The sequence below is a fragment of the Triticum dicoccoides genome, chromosome 2A (genome assembly GCF_002162155.2).
Source record: "Triticum dicoccoides isolate Atlit2015 ecotype Zavitan chromosome 2A, WEW_v2.0, whole genome shotgun sequence".
In the NCBI taxonomy this organism is placed as follows: domain Eukaryota; kingdom Viridiplantae; phylum Streptophyta; class Magnoliopsida; order Poales; family Poaceae; genus Triticum; species Triticum dicoccoides.
Window position 1 is genome coordinate 624,544,393 of NC_041382.1, and position 24,369 is coordinate 624,568,761.

General features: G+C 46.0%; 1 protein-coding gene across 1 annotated transcript in view; it reads right to left on the bottom strand.

Annotated features, from left to right (window-relative positions):
• LOC119358022 (probable xyloglucan glycosyltransferase 1) overlaps nucleotides 1-11,341 on the bottom strand; it is a 15,675-nt gene extending 4,334 nt beyond the window's left edge. The window contains exons 1-6 of the mRNA XM_037624753.1: nucleotides 11,324-11,341; nucleotides 9,318-9,626; nucleotides 8,927-9,208; nucleotides 8,737-8,829; nucleotides 3,981-4,001; nucleotides 42-267 (exon numbers count right to left, since the gene is read on the bottom strand). Of these exons, the coding sequence (XP_037480650.1) occupies nucleotides 42-267; nucleotides 3,981-4,001; nucleotides 8,737-8,829; nucleotides 8,927-9,208; nucleotides 9,318-9,626; nucleotides 11,324-11,341 (949 nt within the window). The remainder of the gene's footprint in view (nucleotides 1-41; nucleotides 268-3,980; nucleotides 4,002-8,736; nucleotides 8,830-8,926; nucleotides 9,209-9,317; nucleotides 9,627-11,323) is intronic.
• Nucleotides 11,342-24,369: the final 13,028 nt, after the last annotated feature.

Genomic DNA, 24,369 nt, shown 5'->3' on the forward strand with positions numbered 1-24,369 from the left:
CTCACTCCCTCTCTGTTTCTTGCTCCGCTCTCTGCTCAAACCTGCAGCTCGTCGCCGCCGTCCAGCAAGCCGCCGCCGCCAAGCAAGCAAGCGGCCATGGTTTTGTGCTGGAATGTAGCACACCACCCAGGCAGGTAGCTCAGCTTCAGGAGCAAACATTGTCATTGGAAGTATGACACAGAAGAGAGTGAAAGAATAGAAGGGCAGAATCAGTTTTGGGAGCAGAAAGAAAAGGAATATCAGGTTGAATTTCTTCCAGAACCCAATCTGCAACAAAGATAGGTGATGTGTCATTCAGTGGTACATAAATATATGTGGCTAAAATTTGAAAACTAAGGGTTCTCATCAGGTGTAAGAAACTAAGAATGCTGATCAAAACGAATTCACGCATTTGTACAAACGACACATGACCAGTTTATTTCGAGACTAATAGAGTTTGCCCCAAATTTGATAGTACTGTTACTTTTTACCAATTAAACTTCATTGAAATTTGCAAAAGAGGAGGCAATGCATAAACGATGACCCTTGGTAAGAATGGAATTTATCAAAGCGAGCAAGTCAAAATGTAAAGCTAATTATATGATCAAAATAGAACCATTAAACAATAGGCGAGTCAAAATGACTTTAATTGACCGAACTTCAAGCAGAACAAAATGTATATAACTCTATAATTTAGTCAAGGAAACTTGCAAACATACATCCTACTTGTGCTTCCTGGGAAATCATCAACCCTGTAAATATTCATCCTGCCGATGTGACTTGTCATATTAATCAAACTGTACTTAATTATCCAACCGAGTGCAACTAAAATATTGTCAACCGCAAGAAAAGGACAAACCTAAACCAAGTATACTTACAATAGAACTAAATTTTGAAGGGTGTGCTCTATATAATGCAGTTAAACTCATATTTTTTTCCCGAAAAGAGAACTCATCTTTCAAAATATGCCTACTGTCGGTGTCAAAACCGGCGGATCTCGGGTAGGGGGTCCCGAACTGTGCGTCTAAGGCGGATGGTAACAGGAGGCAGGGGACACGATGTTTTACCCAGATTCGGGCCCTCTTGATGGAGGTAAAACCCTACGTCCTGCTTGATTTATTCTTGATGATATGAGTATTACAAGAGTTGATCTACCACGAGATCGGAGAGGCTAAACCCTAGAAACTAGCCTATGGTATGATTATATGTTGTCCTACGGACTAAAACCCTCTGGTTTATATAGACACCGGAGGGGGTTAGGGTTACACAAGGTCGGTTACAAAGGAGGAGATATACATATCCGTATTGCCTAGCTTGCCTTCCACGCCAAGTAGAGTCCCATCTGGACACGGGACGAAGTCTTCAATCTGGTATCTTCATAGTCCAACAGTCCGGCCAAAGGATATAGTCCGGCTGTCCGGAGACCCCCTAATCCAGGACTCCCTCAGTAGCCCCTGAACCAGGCTTCAATGACGATGAGTCCGGCGCGCAGTGTTGTCTTCGGCATTGCAAGGCGGGTTCCTCCTCCGAATACATCACAGAAGAGTTTGAATACAAGGATAGTGTCTGACCCTGCAAAATAAATTCCACATACCACCATAGAGAGAATAATATTTCCACAAATCCAATTCGCTGACACGTTTTGGCAGCATGACATTATGCCATGGCCCGGTAATTATTCGTACCGTTTTTCCTTAACCAGCTCCGCACATAACGCGAGACGGTTTCTTGACACGTCTTGTCAAAGTAGAGATCGTGTTCCCCTTATTACGGGATTCTCATCAATACGGACGTGGGTAACCCAACCGTGCCTAGGACTCCTAGATTTTAGGCAAGTCCCAAACGGCCACGAGGAGGACGCTTGATATTCACCCTCTTTATAAAGGGGCAAGGCTTTTACTTTTTCGCTCTCGTGCTCAATCGAATCCTTCCCCTGCCTCGAGTTCTAACACCCAAAGCCCAGGTCAGGTGCTTCAGATCTTCAGTCATGTCCGGATCCAGCCTTCAAGGCCGGTGGATGCCTTCCTCCGTCACGGAGGAGGACATCAAGAAGTTGAGGGAAGCCAGATATCTGACCTTCGAAATATCGCATAGGCTGCCCGCCCGAGGGCAGGTCGTCCCTACTCCCGATCCCAACGAGAGCGTTGTGTTCGCCTCCACTTCCTCCGAGGACTAGGCCTCGCTCTAGATCCCTTCGTTAGGGGTATTATGTTCTATTACGGGCTGGATTTTCACGATCTGGCCCTGGACTCCCTTCTTCACATCTCATCATTTATCGTCGTTTGTGAGGCCTTCCTCCGTATTACCCCTCACTTCGGCTTGTGGCTCAAGACCTTCGATGTGAAGCCGAAGATGGTCGAGGGACAGTATGTAGCGTGCGGAGGCGCTTTAATAAGCAAAATTGCTGATGCTCCATGGCCAAAGGGTTCCTTTCCAGAGGTGTCCGGATTATGGCAACAGGAGTGGTTCTACATCACAGCTCCCCGAAGTGCCCAGTGGGTGGCTGCCCCCACCTTTCGCTCGGGTCCTCCACCACAACTGATGTCATGGGTCAGCAAGGGACTGAGCTGGGGTCCAGCCAAGGACGTGCCCATATTGCAGAGCTGCATCTGAGATCTCTTCGAGGGAGATTTTAGTTTGGTTATGGTAATGCAAGTCATGCTGGTTCGTCGAGTCCAGCCTTGCAAACGCCGGCCCCTCCGCCTATGGGAATTCAACCCAGAAGGACCGCGCGCCATTCAGAATTTCCTCGGCCTGACGCATGAGAAGATGTACAAATCGTTCTTCGGACCTCAAATAGAGTGTTCGGACACTACCGAGGACGTGGGCCTAAGCAGCAACCGCACCGCGGCCCAAGTAAGTAATCCCTTGGCTGAACACACTGTCCTTTTTATTTATCATGACATCATTCTGAAGAATCACTCTTTGACTAGGACTGGATAACAAAGGCGAAGATGATCCGGTGTTCGGCCCCCCTTCTTGAAGGCTTGGACAATCCAGTGCTGGAAAAGATGCTTGATCTAGCACCTTGCCTAGTGCCCACAAAGGAAGATGAAGGGGGGAATAAAGAGGGCGAAAGCAGGCCTCCACCGCTACCTATTTCAACCGAGGGAATGAGCACCTCCATGAAGGAGGATAACCCAGGGGAAGAATCTAACATCCGCTCGCCCCGGGGAAGGAAGAGGACTACCTCCGAAGATCCAGAAACCAAGATTTCCAAGTGGGAGAGGAAATCTCCACCAGAGGGCCCCGCCTTGGAGGGTGCTTTAGCCGTACAATGCATGCGCGGGGATCGGCCCTCTAACGAGCTGTAAGTAATCAAAAAGTACTTGATATTGAGGATATCCTACCTTACTTCTTAGGAAAATAACTGAAGCATTTATCTTGCAGTTCAGATCTTAGCCCTTATCAGCTGAGCTCGTCTTCAGGGGATCTTCTTCCGGAGATGATGGAGAGCAAAATGCCTCCCCCGGACTCCCCAGCTCAAGAAGCGGGCGACCTTGAAGTGTCGTCATGGAGAGTTTCTCCTGATCCGGTAAGGCCAGAAGGTAATCCTATGGCCACCCGAAGTCCCTCGTATCCGGCTCTTGAAGAGAGCAATCAAAAGAGTCCGGCACCATCTGGTATGCGGTCGGATGTACGGAGGGATCTGCTGGAGAGGGCGGTTATCTCAGAAGAGCACCGCACCTTGATGGGTACGGTGATTGAAAAGATTTCGTCCGCCTAAAGCGGGCTGCATGAAGCCTTTATGAGTCTACTGACGGATTTTGAGTACGTGGAATGATGTATATTTTTTTGAAAGTACCACACATTTTTAGATGTGCTCTGTGTAGATAGTAGCCCCTGAGACTCTAGTTGTCGCTGAAAACGGCGGCAAACAGAGGTCATAGTCCCAGTCATAACCAGACTGCCTTTACGTACAGGTGGTGGAGGCATCGGTGTCTAGCCGGACTGATAGGGTTGCCGAACTAAAGCAACAACTGGATGCGGCCGATGCCGACATCGTTCTTGTTAACAAGCGGCTTGACGAGGCGTAGGGTAGGTGAATTTTCTAGTGAAGTCTCATAGTAAGAGTAGCATGATGCCGGTATCTTTAATATGTTGTGACTGCAGATGGGGCTGCCGCCGTGGAGACCCTTCGGGCGGAGCTTTCCATGGCCAAGGAGCAAGCGAGGAGTAGTAATGCGGCTGCTTTAAAGGCGACCAAAGAGTTAAGAGCCAAAAAGGCCGAGAGCAAAGAGAAAATGGCCGAGATGGCTGTAAAGTTAAAAGACACTGCCGACCATTGCCAGCTTCTTGAAGAGGAAAACCCGGCGAAGGCGAGGGACCTGGAAAAGGCCGCCACGACGACCAAAGACACCCGCTCCACCATGAGAGCGAAGAAGGAGGAGCTGCGTCAAGCCGGGGATATCGCGGCTGGGAAACCCTTCATGCTGCGGAGAAAGTTTGGAGATCCTTAGTATGCCCCTTTGGACCAGCTGTGGAGTTCGGCGAATGCATATATGGATTTAGCGACGAGTGCTGTCGATGCGACCGAGTACTTCCGAGATCAAACAAATCGTGAAGTGGACAAGCTATTCTGGTCACAATTTAATGTTCCAGAGCGTCCGCTTCCATTGGCTGATCGGCTTGCCGAATGGGCCGAACTGAATAGATTGTCCGGACTCGCCATGAAGTCTGTTGTGGATCACCTGTGGCCGGAAAGGCCAAAGCCGAACAACTATTTTAGTTTAGTGCAGCAGTTCCTTGGTGCGGTGCCGCGCATTAATGCGATGAAGAGGTCGGCATGCATAGAAGGCTCGCGGATGGCCCTTGCCCGTGTTAAAACATACTGGGCAGAGATTGATGCCACCGCTGTCACGGTGCAGGGTTCGGCCATAGGCCGAGTGGCCGCCGAGCACTATTTTGAAGATGTTTTTGAAGGCGCTCGTTCGATAGAGGTCCAGTGGTCGAAGAATATTATGTTTGAATGACATGTATTCCCATTGTAAAAACAATGTTTTATTAAGTTTATCAAGGTTGTATTTATACTTTTTCCCGAAAGTATTATGATGCCTCCTGTGTGGCTGTTTACGTATATATGTATATAACCTAAAAGATTGCAGTTGTCGGCTTCAGCCCCCACACATATAATGCAGGGGTGTTCGCAGAAGACGCATTTTCACACTTAACCCAATGTTTTGGTCCATTATGGAGGTGATAGCGCAGCGGACGAGGCAACCGGACTATAATGCTTTAACACTTTCACTTAGCCAGAGGAGTTTGACAGTGGGGCTACTATATAGCTCCTGGTGGCTCCGCACTCATCCGAATTCGGGGTGCGTACATGCCTGGCCGGGAAACGGCCCTTCGTTAAGGCGGAGGAATCTCGAAGATTCCGATAGGTCATCGAGTGGTTGACCAGTCTCATGCTATATCATGACAGTCAGTTTTTGGCTTTCTCTAGTGAGGTGCTCGTCCGGATGAATTAGGGCACAATCGCAGTAGTTCTCATGGTGCCGCCTTAGCCGATGAAGCGGAACGTATGGCAGCAAAACACAGGAGCCGGGCAAACCCAACATTTGACCAAAGACATGATTCGGAGCTGATGCATATAAGGCCTAACTCGCGACACCGAACACTCCCTAAGGTATTCGGTCTTTATGGTGTAAACCGGGCCTAAACAGTGCCCTTTGTAATAAGCCCCTGGTGTCCAGATACGTGCATTATTCTGACGTGGCCACATGCCAACACGCCAGCATCCTTCTCAATTGTACTGAGAATCCGAGGGGTGTGTATCAACAAGAGACAGTAAAAAAGGTTTACGCAGGGTCTTAATCTAAAAAGAATCCTTGGAACAGGTCCCTGCTGCACGTCTGCGCCTGTGTCTCCGTTGTGCCGTATTCTAGACGGGTGTAGCACGATGATCATCTGTAAAAGAGAGGAACTTTAATTGAAAAGTTGCCGTGCAAAAGGTAAATTATACTAAATAAACAATATATAGTTCAGAATGAGTAAGATTGAGCCGAATTGGCACTTGTTTGCGCATGTTGATCCCCTTGTATTGTACTAGGGGTATGGCCATCAAACCTGTATTAATTACATATAGCTGTGCCGGACTCGTCTAACCGCGTTCGTGGTCTTAACGACCTGTCAAATGCTTTAGTTGGTGAGGCCGTTTAGTGTGCGGCTGCCAAGGCGGCCGCGTTGTCTTCGGCGTGCAAGGAGCACTCAATATTTCCATTGACTGTAATAATGCCACGTGGACCGGGCATCTTAAGAACGAGGGAAGCGTAATGCTGTATTGCGTTAAAGCGAGCGAAAGCTTCGCGTCTGAGTAGTGCTTGATAGCCACATTGGAACGGAGCAATTTGGAAGGTTAAATTTTTGCTACGGAAGTTATCGGGGAAGCCGAATATAACCTCTAGTAACAAGGAGCCCATGCAATGAGCCTCTGGGCCTGGCGTTACTCCTTTAAAGGAAGTATTGCTATGGCTAATTTTTGCTGGGTCTATCCTCATGTTGCGTACTGTGTCCTAATATATCAAGTTTAAACTGCTGCCGCCGTCCATCCAAACTCGTGTGAAGTGGTGTCCGTCAATTATTGGGTCTAATACCAAGGCAGCCCATCCTGCCCGCCGGACACTTGCTGAGTAATCCCGATGATCAAAAGTGATCGGTTGGGACGACCAGTGGCAGAACTCCGCGGTGATAGGTCCTGGGGCATATTTATCTAGGGGTGCCGCTTTGTTTCTCCCCTTTATCACGTGTAACACGTTTACTGTTTTGACTTCTGGTGGGAATTTCTTCTGTTCCCCAGTGCTTTGCTTGCGAGGCTCGTCCTCGTCTTCGCTTGGTGACTCCTGACCCTTGTGTTCGGCGTTGAGCTTGCCGGACTGCTTGAAGACCCAACATTCTCTATGGGTATGATTGGCGGGTTTACCGGGGGTGTTATGGATCTGACATGTTTGGTCCAGAATTTTGTTCAGGCTGCACAGTTCGTCTTTGTTGCCTTTGGAGGGCGACTTTTGCTGACTCGGCCGAGAGCTTTTGAATCCGACATTTACCGCCGTGCTCTTCGGGCTGTCTTCTTTATTCCGGCGCTTATTTTTGCTGCGTCGTGATTTCCCGTTTCCATCCCTGACTTCGGATGTACTTGGGTCGCTGGTGTTGCATCGGGCTAACCAGTTGTCCTCGCCCGTGCAAAAGCGGGTCATGAGGCTTGTTAATGCTGCCATTGTTCTCGGCTTTTCTTGGCCGAGGTGTCTGGCAAGCCATTCGTCGCGAACGCTATGCTTGAAAGCTGCTAAGGCTTCGGCGTCCGGACAGTCCACCATTTGGTTCTTTTTAGTAAGAAACCTGTTCCAAAGCTTTCGGGATGACTCTCCGGGCTGTTGAGTTATATGACTCAAATCATCTGCATCCGGTGGTCGGACATAAGTCCCTTGAAAATTTGCCCGAAAAGCGTCTTCAAGCTCTTCCCAACTTCCAATGGAGTTTTAGGGGAGGCTTTTAAGCCAGTGCCGAGCTGGCCCTTTGAGTTTGAGGGGTAAGTACTTGATGGCGTGGAGATTATCTCCTCGAGTCATATGGATATGGAGGATGTAGTCATCAATCCAGACCCCAGGGTCTGTTGTTCCGTCGTACGCCTCTATGTTTACGGGTTTGAATCCCTCTGGAAATTCATGGTCCAGCACCTCGTCGGTGAAACATAGGGGGTGTGCGGCACCCCTGTATTTGGGTGTGCCGTGGTGTTCGGATGTTTGTTGTGTTGTAGTGTATGTTGGAGCGTGCTTGCGTGGTCCATAGATGGATCTGGTTGCGCCGTCCTTTTGATGCGAGCCCTTACGCGGATCGCGTACTGGTTTATGTGCGGCGCCGTTTGCCGCTTTATGTTGGCTATGAGGTCGTCTATCCGACCGGATGGCCATTTTATTTTTTAATTGCGGAGGATCTAAGGCCTCCTCATCGAATTCGGGTAGCAACTTTCGCTTCGGATAGCTCTTGGTGTGGCGATTACTGCCGTACTTCGTTGCAGTGTCGAGTACTTCACTCCATCTGATTTTGAGTGTGTCTTGTGCAGCCCTGAGCCTTTGCTTCTGCTTTTTCAAACTCCTCGCAGTGGCAACCAGCCTTTGATGGGCATTCTGTTGCTCCGGGTGCCTGTCCGGTGTGATGTCGTCCGGATTGTTATCTTCGACGGGGTTGGGTTGTTCGGCTTGATTCTCCTTGTTGCCGTGGTTTGGCGATGGTTCACCCTACTCTAACGCTGGGTCTATATGATTATTGTTTCTGCCGAGGCGGGATTTAGAGCGGCGTTTACGCCGCCGCTTTGACTGCTTCTCAAGGGAACAACCCTTCGCTGCGTCCTTCTGTTCCTCGTCGTTGTTTTCGTTGGGTGTGTCCACCGTGTATACATCATATGATGAAGTGGGTGTCCAGTGCCCTGTGGGCAGTGGTTCCTGTTCGTCTCCTGCATCGTCGTCCATACCGTTGATGTCTTCGGAGTCGAGGTCCGGCATGTCGGTTAAGTCGTTGACAGTGGCTATTAAGTGGATGGTGGGTGGGCGGTGAGCTTCTTCGTCATCCGCATCCCAATCCTGCCGAACGTAGTTCGTCCAGGATTCTCCTGACAAGGAGAGAGACCTTAATGAGTTCAGTATTTTGCCAAGGGGCGAGTGCTGAAAGATATCCGCGAAGGTAAACTCCATGATCGGCGCCGAGCCGGATTCGATAGGCACGGGCGCAGGTGGTTCGGAGTCTGTGGATAATGTCCACAAAGTAGAGTCTAAACAACTGCATTGGACCAGAATGCCATCGATGTTGTTGTTTTCTGTATGCTTCATATGACTCCGGCAATTCACACTGGCACTGAAAGGGAAATTCATGTATCATAGTTTGAATGATCAGTAAAGATTTGAGTACCATACAGAAGATTCATGAACCATAAGAGACATTATTCCAGTACCTCAACATTGTTAAGATAGAGAAACTTCCATCTCTTTAGATGTGCTCGAATAGCAATATCCATGTCTTCAACTGTTGTTCTCTTCGTCCATCCTCCAGAGTCCTCGAGCGCCTTAATTCTCCACACTCCCGCGGTTCCGTTGAAACTGAAAAAATTGAGGAATGCCCCATTAACCTGTTGTTCCACCTTGAAGTGGAAGCACATATTTATGTTGTGCAGCCTAGTTAACAAGTTCTCATTCTTGTTTACAAAAGACCACCTTGCCTGAACTAGTCCAACATCCTCTTTGCCATGAAAGTCACACACGCAGCTAGTCAGATGATAGAACTTTCATGGGCTCATCATCATTAGATAATAATGCCCCATGGGAGTGTGTAATTTTCAGCTGTACCTTGAAATGGGGCACAATTAGCTTCACGAAATCTTCTTGTGGTTGGAAATCAGCATCAAAGATAACAACAAACTCATAGTCTTTCACGTAGCTGCAGTTCATGACAGACTTGAGATTTCCAGCCTTGTAGCCATCACGGATCACCCGGTGCCGGTACAATATCCGAACACCCTCCCGTTGCCATTTCTCAACCTCCTCTCTAATAAGAGCAGAAGTTGCAGCATCGTCAGAATCATCGAGCACCTGCACCAAGAAATTCGATCTCGGCCAGTCTAGATTGCAGACAACTCCAATGGATTGCTGATACACCTGCAAACACGCATACAAATCAAAGAAATGAGCTAAAATTTGATTCAAAATTCATCATAGTTGCACAGATCAGTCAATATTTTCCCTGATTCAGGATTATCTCAAAATGAATCCTACCTTGCCCCCCTTCTAGTCCTCTGCTCGAACAATAATTTAGGAGCGTGAAACATTAGAAAGCATCATTAAACAAACAAAACTATAATGCTATATACCACCACCGTCAATCGACAGCAGCATCTAAATGAATTGAACTGACAGCGGCGTCTAAAATGTGTCTTGGATAGAAAAGGATGTGTAAAACTAGACAAGCATAACCATGCTTTAGAAACACTCGAGCACCCCATCCCCAAAATTGAAACTCTTCAGCCCAAATACTCCATTGCGGAATCGAATCTTCAACCAAAAATTTCATGATAACAACACCCAACACTCATCGTGCATGGTAGTACTAGTAGCCATCATGTTAACTAACTACTAGGAATTTTGGTCAAAAAACAACAGAAGCCGTTCCAGTCCTAGATTGCAAGCAACACTCCACTCCACTCAGGTGCTCACCGTTGCTGTAGTGCGGGTAGATTCAAACCAAAGGCAAGGGTTGATAGATCCTATGGATCGTGGTAGGCTAGATCTTTTCGGTAACCTACCTTCCTTGGGTGCGGATGAGCTCGATCCAGAGTCGGCCATGGTGATGTAGGGGCCGGTGATCGCAGAGGGATCGAGATGGAGAGGTGGCAGTGGTGCTTCCTGTGAGCACTGCGATTGCCCTAGATCGGAAGGGGATATCGGTGGGGAGTCTGGCGGCACGGTGAACCTCGTACCGTGCACCCCGGCCCCCACCTCTTTATATATCGCAGGTCACAGGGGCTCACCAACCATAGAACGGTTGGGCGCCCTCGATTAGGGCGCGAATAGATCAGGGCCCGATGGGCCATTGAGCCCACTCGGTGGAGAGATCAACCTAACATTCTCCCCCTTGATCTCAACTTTTACTTTTAACCTTATACTTTCTAGTTTATTTGTTTCATCACATATTGGTACATAGAGCATGTTTCATCGTCACAGCTTAATTGCCGTTAGAATCATTCAGCTACAACATACGTTATGATCAGAAGCAAATTATGTTCCTTTTGGGCCTATCCAGGAATCATAAGGCTTTCCCTTAAACCCATGCCGGCTATGTGTTCCTTGAACACATTGGGTGGTAAGCCTTTCGTTAGCGGATCCGCAAGCATATCCTTTGTTCTTATATGCTCGAGACTTATAGTTTGATCCTGGATTTTATCTTTCAGAACATAATACCTTATCTCTATTGTTTTGGCAGCATTACTCGACTTGTTGTCGTGAGCATAGAATACCGCGGGTTGGTTGTCGCAGTACATCTTTAGTGGTTTGTGAATACAATCTACCACTTTTAAGTCGGGTACAAATTTCTTTAGCCATATCGCCTGCCCCGTGGCTTCGAAGCATGCTTTGAATTCTGCATACATTGTGGATGATGCAACTATTGACTGTTTGGAGCTTTTCCACGAAATAGCTCCCCCAGCGAGAGTGAAGACGTATCCTAACGTGGATTTTTTATCATCTCTGTCCCCCGCAAAATCTGCGTCTGAATACCCTTTTATCTCCAAGGAATCACGTCTCCTGTATATTAGCATGTAATCCTTCGTGCCTTGTGCATAACGCAATGGTTTCTTTACCATCTTCCAGTGCTCCATGCCTGGATGCTTGATATCTACTGAGTACCCCGGTGATAAAAGCTAAGTCAGGGCGAGTGCACACTTGTGCATACTGTAAGCTGCCAACTTCCGAAGCATATGGTACTGCTTTCATTTGATTGATCTCGTACTGGTTCTTGGGACATTGGAATTTCCCAAAACTATCGCCCTTGACTATAGGAGCAAGTGTGGCTTTACTCGCATGCATATTATACTTTTTAAGAACATTTTCTAAATATGCTTTCTGCGATAGTCCTAAGACTCCATTGTTCCTATCTCGGTGAATTTCTATGCCCAAAACATATGATGCTTCACCAAGATATGTTATGTCAAAATTTGAGGATAAGTATTTCTTTGTTTCTTGTAGTAGACTAACATCACTACTAGCAAGCAGGATATCATCCACATACAAGATTAGGAAAATATATTTCCCATTTTTAAACTTTGCATAAATGCAATTATCCTCAATATTTTCTTTAAATCCAAAACTTTTAATCGTTTGATTAAACTTTAGATACCACTATCGAGAGGCTTGTCTTAATCCATAAATGGATTTCTTCAGGCGGCATCCGATATTTTCCTTGCCTTCCATGATAAAACCCTTAGGCTATTTCATGTAGACATTCTCTTTTAATTCACCATTCAGAAATGTCGTCTTAACATCCATTTGATGTAACTCTAAATCAAAATGAGCAACTAATGCCATTATGATTCTGAAGGAATCCTTATATGAGACTGGAGAAAATGTCTCATTGTAATCTATCCCTTGTGTTTGTGTAAATCCTTTTGCCACGAGTCATGCTTTATACTTTTCTATATTCCCTTTAGAGTCATACTTAATTTTGTAGACCCATTTACAGCCTACTGTTTTGGATCCTTTAGGAATTTCCTCTAAGTCCCAAACATCTTTGGAACTCATCGATTTCATCTCGTCTTCCATTGCCTTCATCCACTTCGATGAATGAGAGCTTCTCATGGCTTCTTCATGTGAGGTAGGATCTTTTTCCATATGAACCATTTCTGTGTTATAAACTTTAAAGTCAGTAGAAATAGCTGACTTTGTTGGTCTTGTAGACCTTCTAAGGGCCTTAGTTTCTGGCACGTTCTGTGCCTCAACTTCTGGCACTTCTTCTAAAATTTGATGTTGCACATCCCTTTCATGCTCAACAACGGGTTCAGTCGGCTCCTAACGGACAGGTTCCGAGTCTACCCCCATAGTTGTCATGGGTGGAGTTGCAACTGGTAGTGAGAAAAATGGCTCCTGAATCATCGGATTAGGTGCATGCACCCTCTTCTCCTCAAGATCAATTTTCCGAGCTACCAAGCTCCCCTCATCATTTTGTCCTCAAAGAAGACTGCATGTCTCGTTTCTACAAACTTTGTATATCTGTCTGGGCAGTAGAAACAAAAACCTTTTGATCTGTATGGATAGCCAATGAAGTGGCAACTTACTGTTTTGGGATCTAACTTTGCAATGTTTGGATTAAACATTTTGGCCTCAGCAGGACACCCCCACACCCTGAAGTGATGTAGGGAGGGTACCCTTCCTGTCCATAGCTCGTACGATGTTTTGGGCACCGACTTGCTTGATACTCTATTGAGAATGTGAATGGAGGTTTTAAGCGCCTCCATTCATAATCCCAATGGTAAGTTGGAATAACTCATCATGCTACGCACCATATCCATAAGTGTACGATTGCACCTTTCAGCTACCCCATTTTGCTGAGGTTCACCCGGCATTGAATACTCGGCAACTATGCCAGTCTCCTGTAAGAACTTTGCAAAAGGTCCAGGGACTTGGCCATATGGAGTGTGCCGACCGTAGTACTCTCCCCCACGGCCGGACCTTACTATCTTTATTCTTTTATCATGCTGATTTTCAACTTCAGCTTTGTATATTTTAAATTTATCCAATGCTTCAAATCTTTCTTTAATTGGATAAATATAACCATAGCGAGAGTAATCATCTGTGAATGTTATGAACGAGTCGTATCCATCCACACTTTTCACCGAAAATGGTCCACAAATGTCAGTGTGGATGATTTCTAGTGTGCTTGTGCTATGGATTGCACCTTTTTTGATTTGTTTTATATACTTTCCTTTAATGCAATCTACACATTGTTCTAAGTCTGAGAATTCTAACTGTGGAAGAATTTCACTTTTGACTAATCTTTCTATTCTCCCCTTCGAAATATGGCCCAAGCGACAGTGCCATAATTTCAATGAGTCGAATGTTCTCTTTCTTTTATTTTGTACTTTATTCGACGCGGAAACATGTTCATTCACATTGCATACAGAATGCACTTTTTCACGAAGTGATAACAAATAAAGCTCATCATGTAGTAAAGCATTACCAACATAAGCATTATTATACCAGATGGCACACTTGTCATGTCCAAAATAACACTCATAATTTTCTTTGTCCAAACATGAAACGCTAAATAAGTTTCTATTACATGAAGGAACATAAAAGAACATCTCTAAGTAGAAGATTGAATCCATCAGCTAACTCCAAGGAGATGTCGCCGATAGCTTCAACTTCCGCTTTTATTCCATTGGCTACTTCAATGCCTCCTTCTCTTCTTAGCGTAGTCCGGGTCAAATGGAATCCCTGTAAACAATTTGCAACATGAACAGTTGCCCCTGAGTCAATCCACCAAGTAGATTTCGAAAAATGTGTGTACAAGGATTCATTAACTAAGGAAACAATGTTGTTACCTTGCTTTGCCATTAAGGACTTCAGCCAAACAGGGCAGTCTTTCTTGTAATGCCCGGTCTGCTTACAATGGAGACATTGGTCTTTGTCCACTGGTAAAGACTGTTGCTGACGCTGATGCTGATAGGGAGCTTTTCCTTGTGGCTTTGAAGGAGAATTTTTGTTTTTTTGATTGTAGTTCTTTTTCTTATGATCCTTCACATAGTTGAGTGTTCCACCATGTGAAGCTTTTAGTCTGTCCTCTTCTTGGACACACATATCAATTGTCTTTTCTATGTCCCATGTTCCAGGTGACATATTATAGTTCACAACAAAAGTTTCAAACTCCTTTGGCAGTGAAGCCATGACCAGATGGACTAGGAGCTTTGGTTTGATCTCCAGATCCTCATCCATGGGCTTTAACTTTGCTGCCATATTGCTCATCCTCGGGATGTGCTCTCTTATTCCACCACCTGTGTATTGTTCTGTCACAAGTTGTTTTAACACCTGGGTGGCATATATCTTTGAAGAGACAGTGAACTGACTCTTTATTTCTGTCAGCAACTCCCCTGCGGAAGTGCACTCTGCAATGGAGCCCACAATGGTGCTCTCAATTGTATTATTTATAAAGGCCATGCATTTTTTATTTGCATTGACCCACTTTTGGTTGTCTATGATGTAGGAAATCTTCAAAGGATCATAATCCCCCCCTCTTTTTAGCCCATGCTGCATCATCCTCAGTAGCCTCTCTTACTGGCTCTGTAGGTCTGACCGGTTGTGGTTCATCCAGAACCCAGTCCAGATCAACACAAACAAACGCCAGTTCAACTTTCTTCCTCAACTCAGTGTGGTTGTCACCTCTGAGTGTCGGGACTTCTTTTAGGCAACTCATCAAGTGAAAGCCTCCTGAAATCACAATTTAAGTGACATCAATATAACAATCATATGCATTAATCTAACGTTGGTCAAATTAAACATATAATTGTCTATGCAATTAAATCTATATTACCGTTGGGCAAAATATTAGAAATAAATGCATCTTTAAATTTCAATAATAAAACATGATCATGTCATTAAACAACATTGGTCATAAAAAATAACATAATCATATTCATTTTAATAATCACTTTAACATGCTCTTAAAAAACTTAATACTATATAAACTTTTATTTTCTGTGTAAAAGAGCATTAATTATTTACGCAGCGGAAAAATATTCATGAACTTTTAATTCTTTACAGAATCTTTTCCTTTAAAAATTCATGAACTTTATTATTTTTTAATAAAAATTCATGAACATTTCTTTTTCTGAAAGTTTTCTATTTTCATTTTCAGAAACTTTTTCTGTTTACTTTTCTATTTTCTAAACAAAATTTTCGTTGGAAAAAATTGCAGAGAAAAAACTATTGTAAATCTACCCAAAATATGGACAAAAGCACTGGAAATTTATATACAGAAAACAGCAACTGAGCCCCTGCGTCGGCCTGGCGCGCGAGGCCTGCAGCGAAGGAAAGCGGCCCACGGCCTGCTCTCTGAGCCACTCGCAGCCTGTTCAGCGCGCCAGCCTACCAGAGCCCAGCCGCGCGAGCCCACTTTCGGCCCAGTGGCCCATCCCAGCGCTAGGTTTTCAATCCAGACCGTTGAACTCGATCGGACGATCGCCCGTGCTCCTCGGTCGCACAAAATCACCGGCAGCTGGCCCGACCGAGACCTAGCGCCACTCTTTCTCTCCTCTTCGCCTCGCACGCGCCGCTCGCCTCTGTCCCGCACGGGACTTCGCCGGCAACGGCGTCGAGCGCCACCGCGCGAGAGCACCGGCCGCCGGCGACAGCGTCTACCACCATGCCGCGCGTGCCTCTCCCTTCCCTTTCCTTCTCTTTGCGTGAGCCTCCCGTGGCAGAAAGAGAGAGAGGAGCTCGTCTCCGATCTGTCTCCTCGCCTGGTCTGTGATGCAGCGGGTCGGGGCTCCGCCAGCCGCCAGCAACGACAACGCGCCACCGCGCCGCGCGAGCACTCTTTTCCCCTTCCCCTTCTTTTCTTTTTACTGTCTCCATCCACCACCTCTCCACAGAGAGAAAGAGAGGCAACTACCGCACGACGGCGACCTAGATGGACGGAGCAGCTGCGCCCCTGCCGACCCCTTCGCCGGTCGCGCGTTCCCCTTGCGGTGAGCGCGCCACCGTCGAATGGATTGGTGGTGGTGATCTTTGCCCCTGAAAAGGGGTGGTGTTCTTCTTCTCGATGCCTCGGCTTGCCGATGCGCATCGAGATCGAGAGGAACGGCGCGGCCTTGCAGCGGCGCTACTTTTTCCGTTTCCTTGAAGGATTCGTTCTTTGCCCTGTCTAGGGTTCTTGGGGGGAGGGGATCTCTATTTCTTTCTTTGTTTTATCTTTTTATCGAAAAACATCTAACCAAGATGGCCTGATACCATTGATAGATCCTATGGATCGTGGTAGGCTAGATCTTTCCGGTAACCTACCTTCCTTGGGTGCGGATGAGCTCGATCCAGAGCCGGCCATGGTGATGTAGGGGCCGGTGATCGCAGAGGGATCGAGATGGAGAGGTGGCAGTGGTGCTTCCCGTAAGCACTGCGATTGCCCTAGATCGGAAGGGGATATCGGTGGGGAGTGTGGCGGCGCGGTGAACCTCGTACCGTGCGCCCCGGCCCCCACCTCTTTATATATCGCAGGTCACAGGGGCCCACCAACCATAGAACGGTTGGGCGCCCCCGATCAGGGCGCGAATAGATCAGGGCCCGATGGGCCGTTGAGCCCACTCGGTGGAGAGATCAACCTAACAAGGGTCTCTTTGCAAAATGTTGTGTGCCGACCGGGTCGGTATCAGGCGTCCACTTGTCGCTCTGTGATTGGTCAGGACCAAATTTGCACATTTAATACAAGTTTTGGGACTGGATAGGGTCAAAATGCAAGTTTTAGGACCAAATTATCACATTCTGCATAAGTCGTAGGACTCCCCATGCTTTTAACTCCATAGATAACCCCGAGTCCCCTCGCCGTCCCACGGGAGGGGAGCACTGTCAATTTTCTGTCAGCGGCATGTCACCGGTCCACCGCCAATGGCTCGTCAATGTGGAGTACTCTGTACTGTGCGTGCTGCATTTATCTGTGTGATGTGACTGATCTCGTGTCTTTTGTAGCTTCCCAGTCCGATTGTGTTTAGGATGCTAAAGGCATAAAGATCAAACTATGTGAGAGGCTCTGGTTTTGTACAGGGATCCATCCAGAACCCGATGGCGGCAGTCAAACACGCGTGCCCGTGAGGCATGCTTCCTTGTCCAGCTAGATTTTGTACGGTACGTCAGAGTTAGTTGCGGTAGGAGCGTAGGGATTCCTTGTCCGGCCAGATTTTGTACAGCGAGTCACTGCCCCACTGTCAGGGCGTCAGACCCTTCAGTAGCGAAAATCCTAGACACACGGACAATCACGGACGGATTACGGGAATATTCTCACTAATTAACCTCCGCCCCCTGATTTTCATGGAGGTGGACCCCGTTTCACCCTTAATCTCCAATTAAACCATGCCAGCTAATCAGAGTCCGTTGATTCCGTAGTCATCGGCCCGTGCGTGTAGCATTGCCGCTTCAGTAGCTCCGGTTCCTCCGCGATGTCTTTGACTTGTTTGCTTTTCTGGCCACAAAAGTTTGACTTGCTTCTTACAACTCGAAGACACCCTAACACGATAGTGTTGCTATACGATGCTTTCTTTCTCATAATTTCAAAAGAGGCTAATTATTGTTGGGACTTGAGGCAGACCAAAATGTCAAGAACGCCAGTGGGTGCTGCCTCCAGCTTTGCCGAGCAAACGAGTACACCGGAGAGAGAGAGAGATCCATCAAAGCAATGGACTCCCCATCAGCTCGATCGGTTCTGTCGCGTGTCCGTGGGCGCCGGCGAGTCCAGAGCGCCTACCCGGGGGGGACAAGGGGTTGTGCGCGTCCGGCCCACGGCAGCCGCGTCCCTTTCCGGTTTCCCCAACTGAATACCTAGCCCACGGCAGCATAAACAGCGGCGTGACACAGCCTCCGATCGACGGGAAAACATGGGCCACTTTGTTGCAACTGCCGACCAGGCCGCAGCAAGGGAAAGTTTCACTCATGCATCACCCCTTTGCTACGTAATTCTACTGGTTTAGGCAAAGGCATCCCCACGCTTTTGGTATAGGCAGGGGAAAGAGTGTGGCTTCTCTTATCATGCTCGTAGCCTCAAATATCTCGAATGAGCGCAAGAGCGAGATTTTTCAACAACAAATCAAAACCCTCCTGTCACCATCTCGCGCATCTGAGGCAAGGCTACTAATTAAGTCACGACAAGAGTTGTAATTTTTGTTCCTCCACAACTAAATTTAGTTCATCCACGACTAAATCTAATCTGGGCTCCGCTTCAGTGCACCCTTTCTTCCAAAGTTAGTTTTGTCTTTTTGATCCATACAACAAAATTAGGTGCACATATGCCACTAACCCATACCAAGCTACACTACAGGGTTTTTATGGAAGTGCGAGATCTTGGACAAGGGTCAATACAAGTGCACTATTTTTACATTGAGAAGTGTGAGCCCACTTGGCCCTTCACCAACATTGCAAAGAGATAACTTTGGTAACTATGGATAGAGAAAGGTACTCTGGTGCGGTCTTCGACGGCCAAGTAGAGGCGAATTGTTCGGAAACGGAACATGCAATTTAAAAAAAAATTCTACGCTCACGTAATATCTATCTAGGAGATGCATAGCAAAGAGAGGGAGAAAGTGTGTCCACGTACCCTCATAGACCGAAAGCGGAAGCGTTTGACAACGCGGTTGATGTAGTCAAACTTCTTCTCGTTCCAACCGATCAAGCATCGAACGTACGACACCTCCGAGTTCTGCACACGTTCAGCTCGATGACGTCCCTCGAACTCTTGATCCAGCAAAGTGTCGATGGAGAGTTCCGTCAGCACGATGGCGTGGTGACGGTGATGGTGAAGTGATCCGCGCAGGGCTTCGCCTAAGCACTACGAAGATATGAACGGGGACGTAAACTGTGGAGGGGGGCGCCGCACACGGTTAACAATTATTTGTGTGTGTTCTAGGCGCCCCCTCCCCACATATATATAGATGGGAGGGGGCGGGGAGCAGCAAGGGGGCGCCCCAAGTAGGAGGAATCCTACTTGGGGGCCTCCTCCAATTCGGCCTCCCCCTTTCCTTGTATACGGAAGGGGGAAGGAAAGAGGGGAGAGGGGGGAGGAAGGGGGAATCCTATTCCCTCTCTTTCCTTTCCTCCTTCCCTTTCCCTACTCCACTTAGGCCGACCCATATGGGGGGGGGGGGGGGGGCGCACCAGCCCCTTGTGGCTGGTGTGTTTCCCCTCTTGGTCCAAAAGGCCCATATCTTTTGTCGGGGGCGTCCGGAACCCCTTTCGGTGGCCCGATATATACCTGGTACCTCCCGGAACACTTCCGGTGTCCGAATACCATTGTCCTATACATCAATCTTTACCTCTCGACCATTTCGAGACTCCTCGTCATGTCTGTGATCTCATCCAGGACTCCGAACAACATTCGGTCAACAAATCACATAACTCATATAATGCAAAATCGTCATCGAACGTTAAGCGTGCGGACCCTACGGGTTCGAGAACTATGTAGACATGACCGAGACACTTCTCCGGTCAATAACCAATAGCTGAACCTGGATGCTCATGTTGGCTCCTACATATTCTACGAAGATCTTTATCGGTCGAACCGTTATGACAACATATGTTATTCCCTTTGTCCATCGGTATGTTACTTTCCCGAGATTCAATCGTCGGTATCTTCATACCTAGTTCAATCTCGTTACCAGCAAGTCTCTTTGCTCGTTCCGTAATACATCATCCTGCAACTAACTCATTAGTCACTTTTCTTGTAAGGCTTCTCATGATGTGTACTACCGAGAGGGCCCAGAGATACCTCTGCGATACACGGAGTGACAAATCCTAATCTCGATCTATGCCAACCCAACAAACACCTTCGGAGATACCTGTAGAGCATCTTTATAATCACCCAGTTACGCTGTGACGTTTGATAGCACACAAGGTATTCCTACGTTATCTGGGAGTTGCATAATCTCATAGTCAAAGGAATATGTATATGACATGAAGAAAGCAATAGCAATAAAATTGAACGATCAATATGCTATGCTAACGTATGGGTCATATCCATCACATCATTCTCCTAATGATGTGATCCCATTCATCAAATGACAACACATGTCTATGGTTAGGAAACTTAACCATCTTTGATTAACGAGCTAGTCTAGTAGAGGCTTACTAGGGACACGGTGTTTTGTCTATGTATCCACACATGTATCAAGTTTCCGGTTAATACAATTCTAGCATGAATAATAAAAATTTATCATGATATAAGGAAATATAAATAACAACTTTATTATTGCATCTAGGGCATATTTCCTTCAGTCTCCCACTTGCACTAGAGTCAATAATCTAGTTCACATCGTCATGTGATTTAACACCAATAGTTCACATATTTATGTGATTATTACCCATAGTTCACATTGTCATGTGAATAACACCCAAAGGGTTTACTAGAGTCAATAATCTAGTTCACATCGCTATGTGATTAACACTCAAAGAGTACTAAGGTGTGACCATGTTTTGCTTGTGAGAGAAGTTTAGTCAAAGGGTCTGCCACATTTAGAGCCGTATGTATTTTGCAAATTTTCTATGTCTACAATGCTCTGCATGGAGCTACTCTAGCTAATTGCTCCCACTTTCAATATGTATCCAGATTGAGACTCAGAGTCATCCGAATCGGTGTAAAATCTTGTAACTCTTTACGACAAACTCTTTTATCACCTCCATAATCGAGAAATATTTCCTCAGTCCTCTTAGGTAACTAAGGACAACTTTGACCATTGTCCAGTGATCCACTCCTAGATCACTATTATACCCCCTTGACAAACTCATGGCAAGGTACACAATAGGTCTGATACACATCATATCATACTTTATAGAACCTATGGCTGAGGCATAGGGAATGACTTTCATTCTCTTTCTATTTTCTGCCGTGGTCGGGTTTTGAGTGTTACTCAACTTCACACCTTGTAACACATGCAAGAACCCTTTCTTTGACTGATCCATTTTGAACTTCTTCAAAACCTTATCAAGGTATGTGCTTTGTGAAAGTCCTATCAAGCGTCTTGATCTATCTCTATAGATCTTGATGCCCAATATATAAGCAGCTTCACCGAGGTCTTTCATTGAATTTTTTTATTCAATTATCCTTTTATGCTATCCAGAAATTTTACATCATTTCCAATCAAGAATATGTCATCCTCATATAATATCAGAAATGCTATAGAGATCCCACTCACTTTCTTGTAAGTACAGGCTTCTCCGAAAGTCTGTATAAAACCATATGCTTTTATTACCTCATCAAAGCATATATTCCAACTCTGAGATGCTTGCACCAGTCCATAGATGGATTGCTGGAGCTTGCACACTTTGTTAGCACCTTTAGGATTGACAAAACATTCTGGTTGCATCATATACAACTCTTCTTTAATAAATCTTTTAAGGAATGCAATTTTGACATCCATTTGCCAAATTTCATAAAACACGGCAATTGCTAACATGATTCAGACAAACTTTAAACATCGATATGAGTGAGAAAATCTCATCGTAATCAACACCTTGAACTTGTCAAAAACCATTTTTGACAAGTTGAGCTTTGTAGATAGTAACACTACTATCAGCGTCCGTCTTCCTCTTCAAGATCCATTTATTCTCAATGGCTTGCCGATCATCGGGCAAGTCCACCAAAGCCCACACTTTGTTCTCATACATGGATCCTATCTCAGATTTCATGGCCTCAAGCCATCTGTCGGAATCTGGGCTCATCATAGCTTCTTCATAGTTTGTAGGTTCGCCATGGTCTAATTACATGACTTCCAGGACAGGATTACCGTACCACTCTGGTGCGGAACGTGCTCTGTTCGACCTACGAGGTCCAGTAGTAACTTGATCCGAAGTTTCATGATCATCATCATTAGCTTCCTCTCTAGTTGGTTTAGGCATCATGGGAACGGATTTCACTGATGTGCTACTTTCCAATTCGAGAGAAGGTACAATTACCTCATCAAGTTCTACTTTCCTCCCACTCACTTCTTTTGTGAGAAACTCCTTCTCTAGAAAGGTTCCATTCTCGGCAACAAAGATCTTGCCTTCGGATCTGTGATAGAAGGTGTACCCAATTGTTTCCTTAGTGTCGTGGCTTTTGAGATCTATTATATGCATAACCCATAGTTGCTTTATTTTAACTTGTTCTTGCACATAATAAATTTGAAAATATCCTAGCGGTTTACCACTGGACGGGTTATGATACCCAAAATATATCCATAACCTGAGTGTCAAACCAAGGTTGTAACAATTGGATATAAAACAGATGATACCTGTGGTATATCTTGTTGGCTTACCAACTGTTGTGATAACAAGGGTGATAACACCAGTATGTAATCTTGATGACTCCTTTTGTCTTTGCCAGCTTATATCCAAACCGTCCGGGTTATGATAAACACCTGTTTATACCATGCTAGTGACTTATAGTCAAAACCAGACCAGAGCAACAAACACCCGATTAAAACTGACCATGTACTGACAACTTAGCATTGAAAGTCATGCCAGGTTGTAATAAACACCGGTTTATCAGAAAATATCCATAAATCCCTTTATCAAAATAGGTTAAAACATTTACAACAAATATAAGAAAAATATGAAAGGCTTTTCATGGGCTGCCAGGCCCTAAATCGAGGCTTTTCATGGGCTGCCAGGCCACTGAGTTAAACCATTTTTCAAAGCCTTTTAAGATGGACCTCAATCTTTAATCAATCATCGTTTTAACTTTGACAAGTTCAGGGTCTATGAGATTGACTTGTCAAACGTTTGATGGTTCATACCAGGTTTACCTGGACGGAGTGACTTACTTAAAGAGGTAGGATAACCCGGGGTTTTAGGTGAATACACCTGGCTTCCAAGCCTGGCTTGATAGCCTATTACAAGGGTGCAAGCTCGTTGTTCTTTGAGAAGCAAGGAGCCCCCCAAGTAATATTTGAGCTATGCTCAGTGGTTACCTATGTTTGAGTTGTGCTTTATGCAACAGACTCTCTTTGGTTCCACATAATTTCCTTCTGGCTTTAAGCCTATCAAGAGGTGTAGCTATGGTGTAAATATAACCAAGCCCCCTAGTGATGTCCCCTTTTGGTCTTAAGCCGATCAAGAGGTGTAGCTATGGTTCAAATACAACCAAGCCCCCTAATGATTTCCTTAGTATCCGTGTGGCCTTATAGGCCGGGTTAACAGAATTCCGCTTTGTGAGTAGAAACTCCCATGTAACCACACATGATGTAAAAAGAACAGAGACCCCTCTTTAGCCGAGGCTACAGTTTATTATATAACATATACATTGTCATAAGTATGTACATAAGAAGAGCCCGTGGCTCAAGTATAGTAAGGCCAAAGAAGAGCTATATTCCATGGCAGCTGGGTCTCCTCCTCCGATTTGCGTGAGTCTTTGTGCTCTCGAATATCGATAAGGTAGTATGACCCGTTTGGCAGATTTTTGCTGACCACAAAAGGTCCTTCCCAAGGTGGGGATAACTTATGCATATTAGTCTGATCTTGGATGAGTCGAAGCACCAGATCACCCTCTTGAAAAGTTCTGGTCTTAACTCGGCGGTTGTGATAACATCGGAGATCTTGTTGATAAATCGCCGAACATGCTGCTGCAAGATCACGCTCCTCATCTAACAAGTCCAGTGAGTCCTGACATGCCTTCTCATTATTAGCTTCAACATAAGCCGTCACTCGGGGCGAGTCATGATGGATGTCACTGGGGAGAACCGCCTCTGCTTCGTAAACCATGAAGAAAGGCATGTAACCCGTTGATCTATTTGGTGTGGTATTGATACTCCATAACACAGAAGGTAACTCCTCCACCCAACAACCCGACGTCCGCCTTAAAGGAACCATAAGCCGGGGTTTGATTCCTCTCAAAATCTCTTGATTTGCCCTTTCTGCTTGACCATTAGATTGAGGGTGAGCCACTGATGACACATCAAGCCGGATGTGCTCACGTTGACAAAATTCCTCCATGGCACCCTTGGACAGATTAGTACCATTGTCAGTTATAATGTTGTGTGGAAAGCCAAACCGGAATATCACATTTTTGATGAATTGAACCGCCGTGGCCGCATCACACTTGCTGACCGGTTCTGCCTCTACCCACTTGGTAAACTTATCAACCGCCACCAATAGATGGGTCTTCTTATCCTTGGACCTCTTAAAG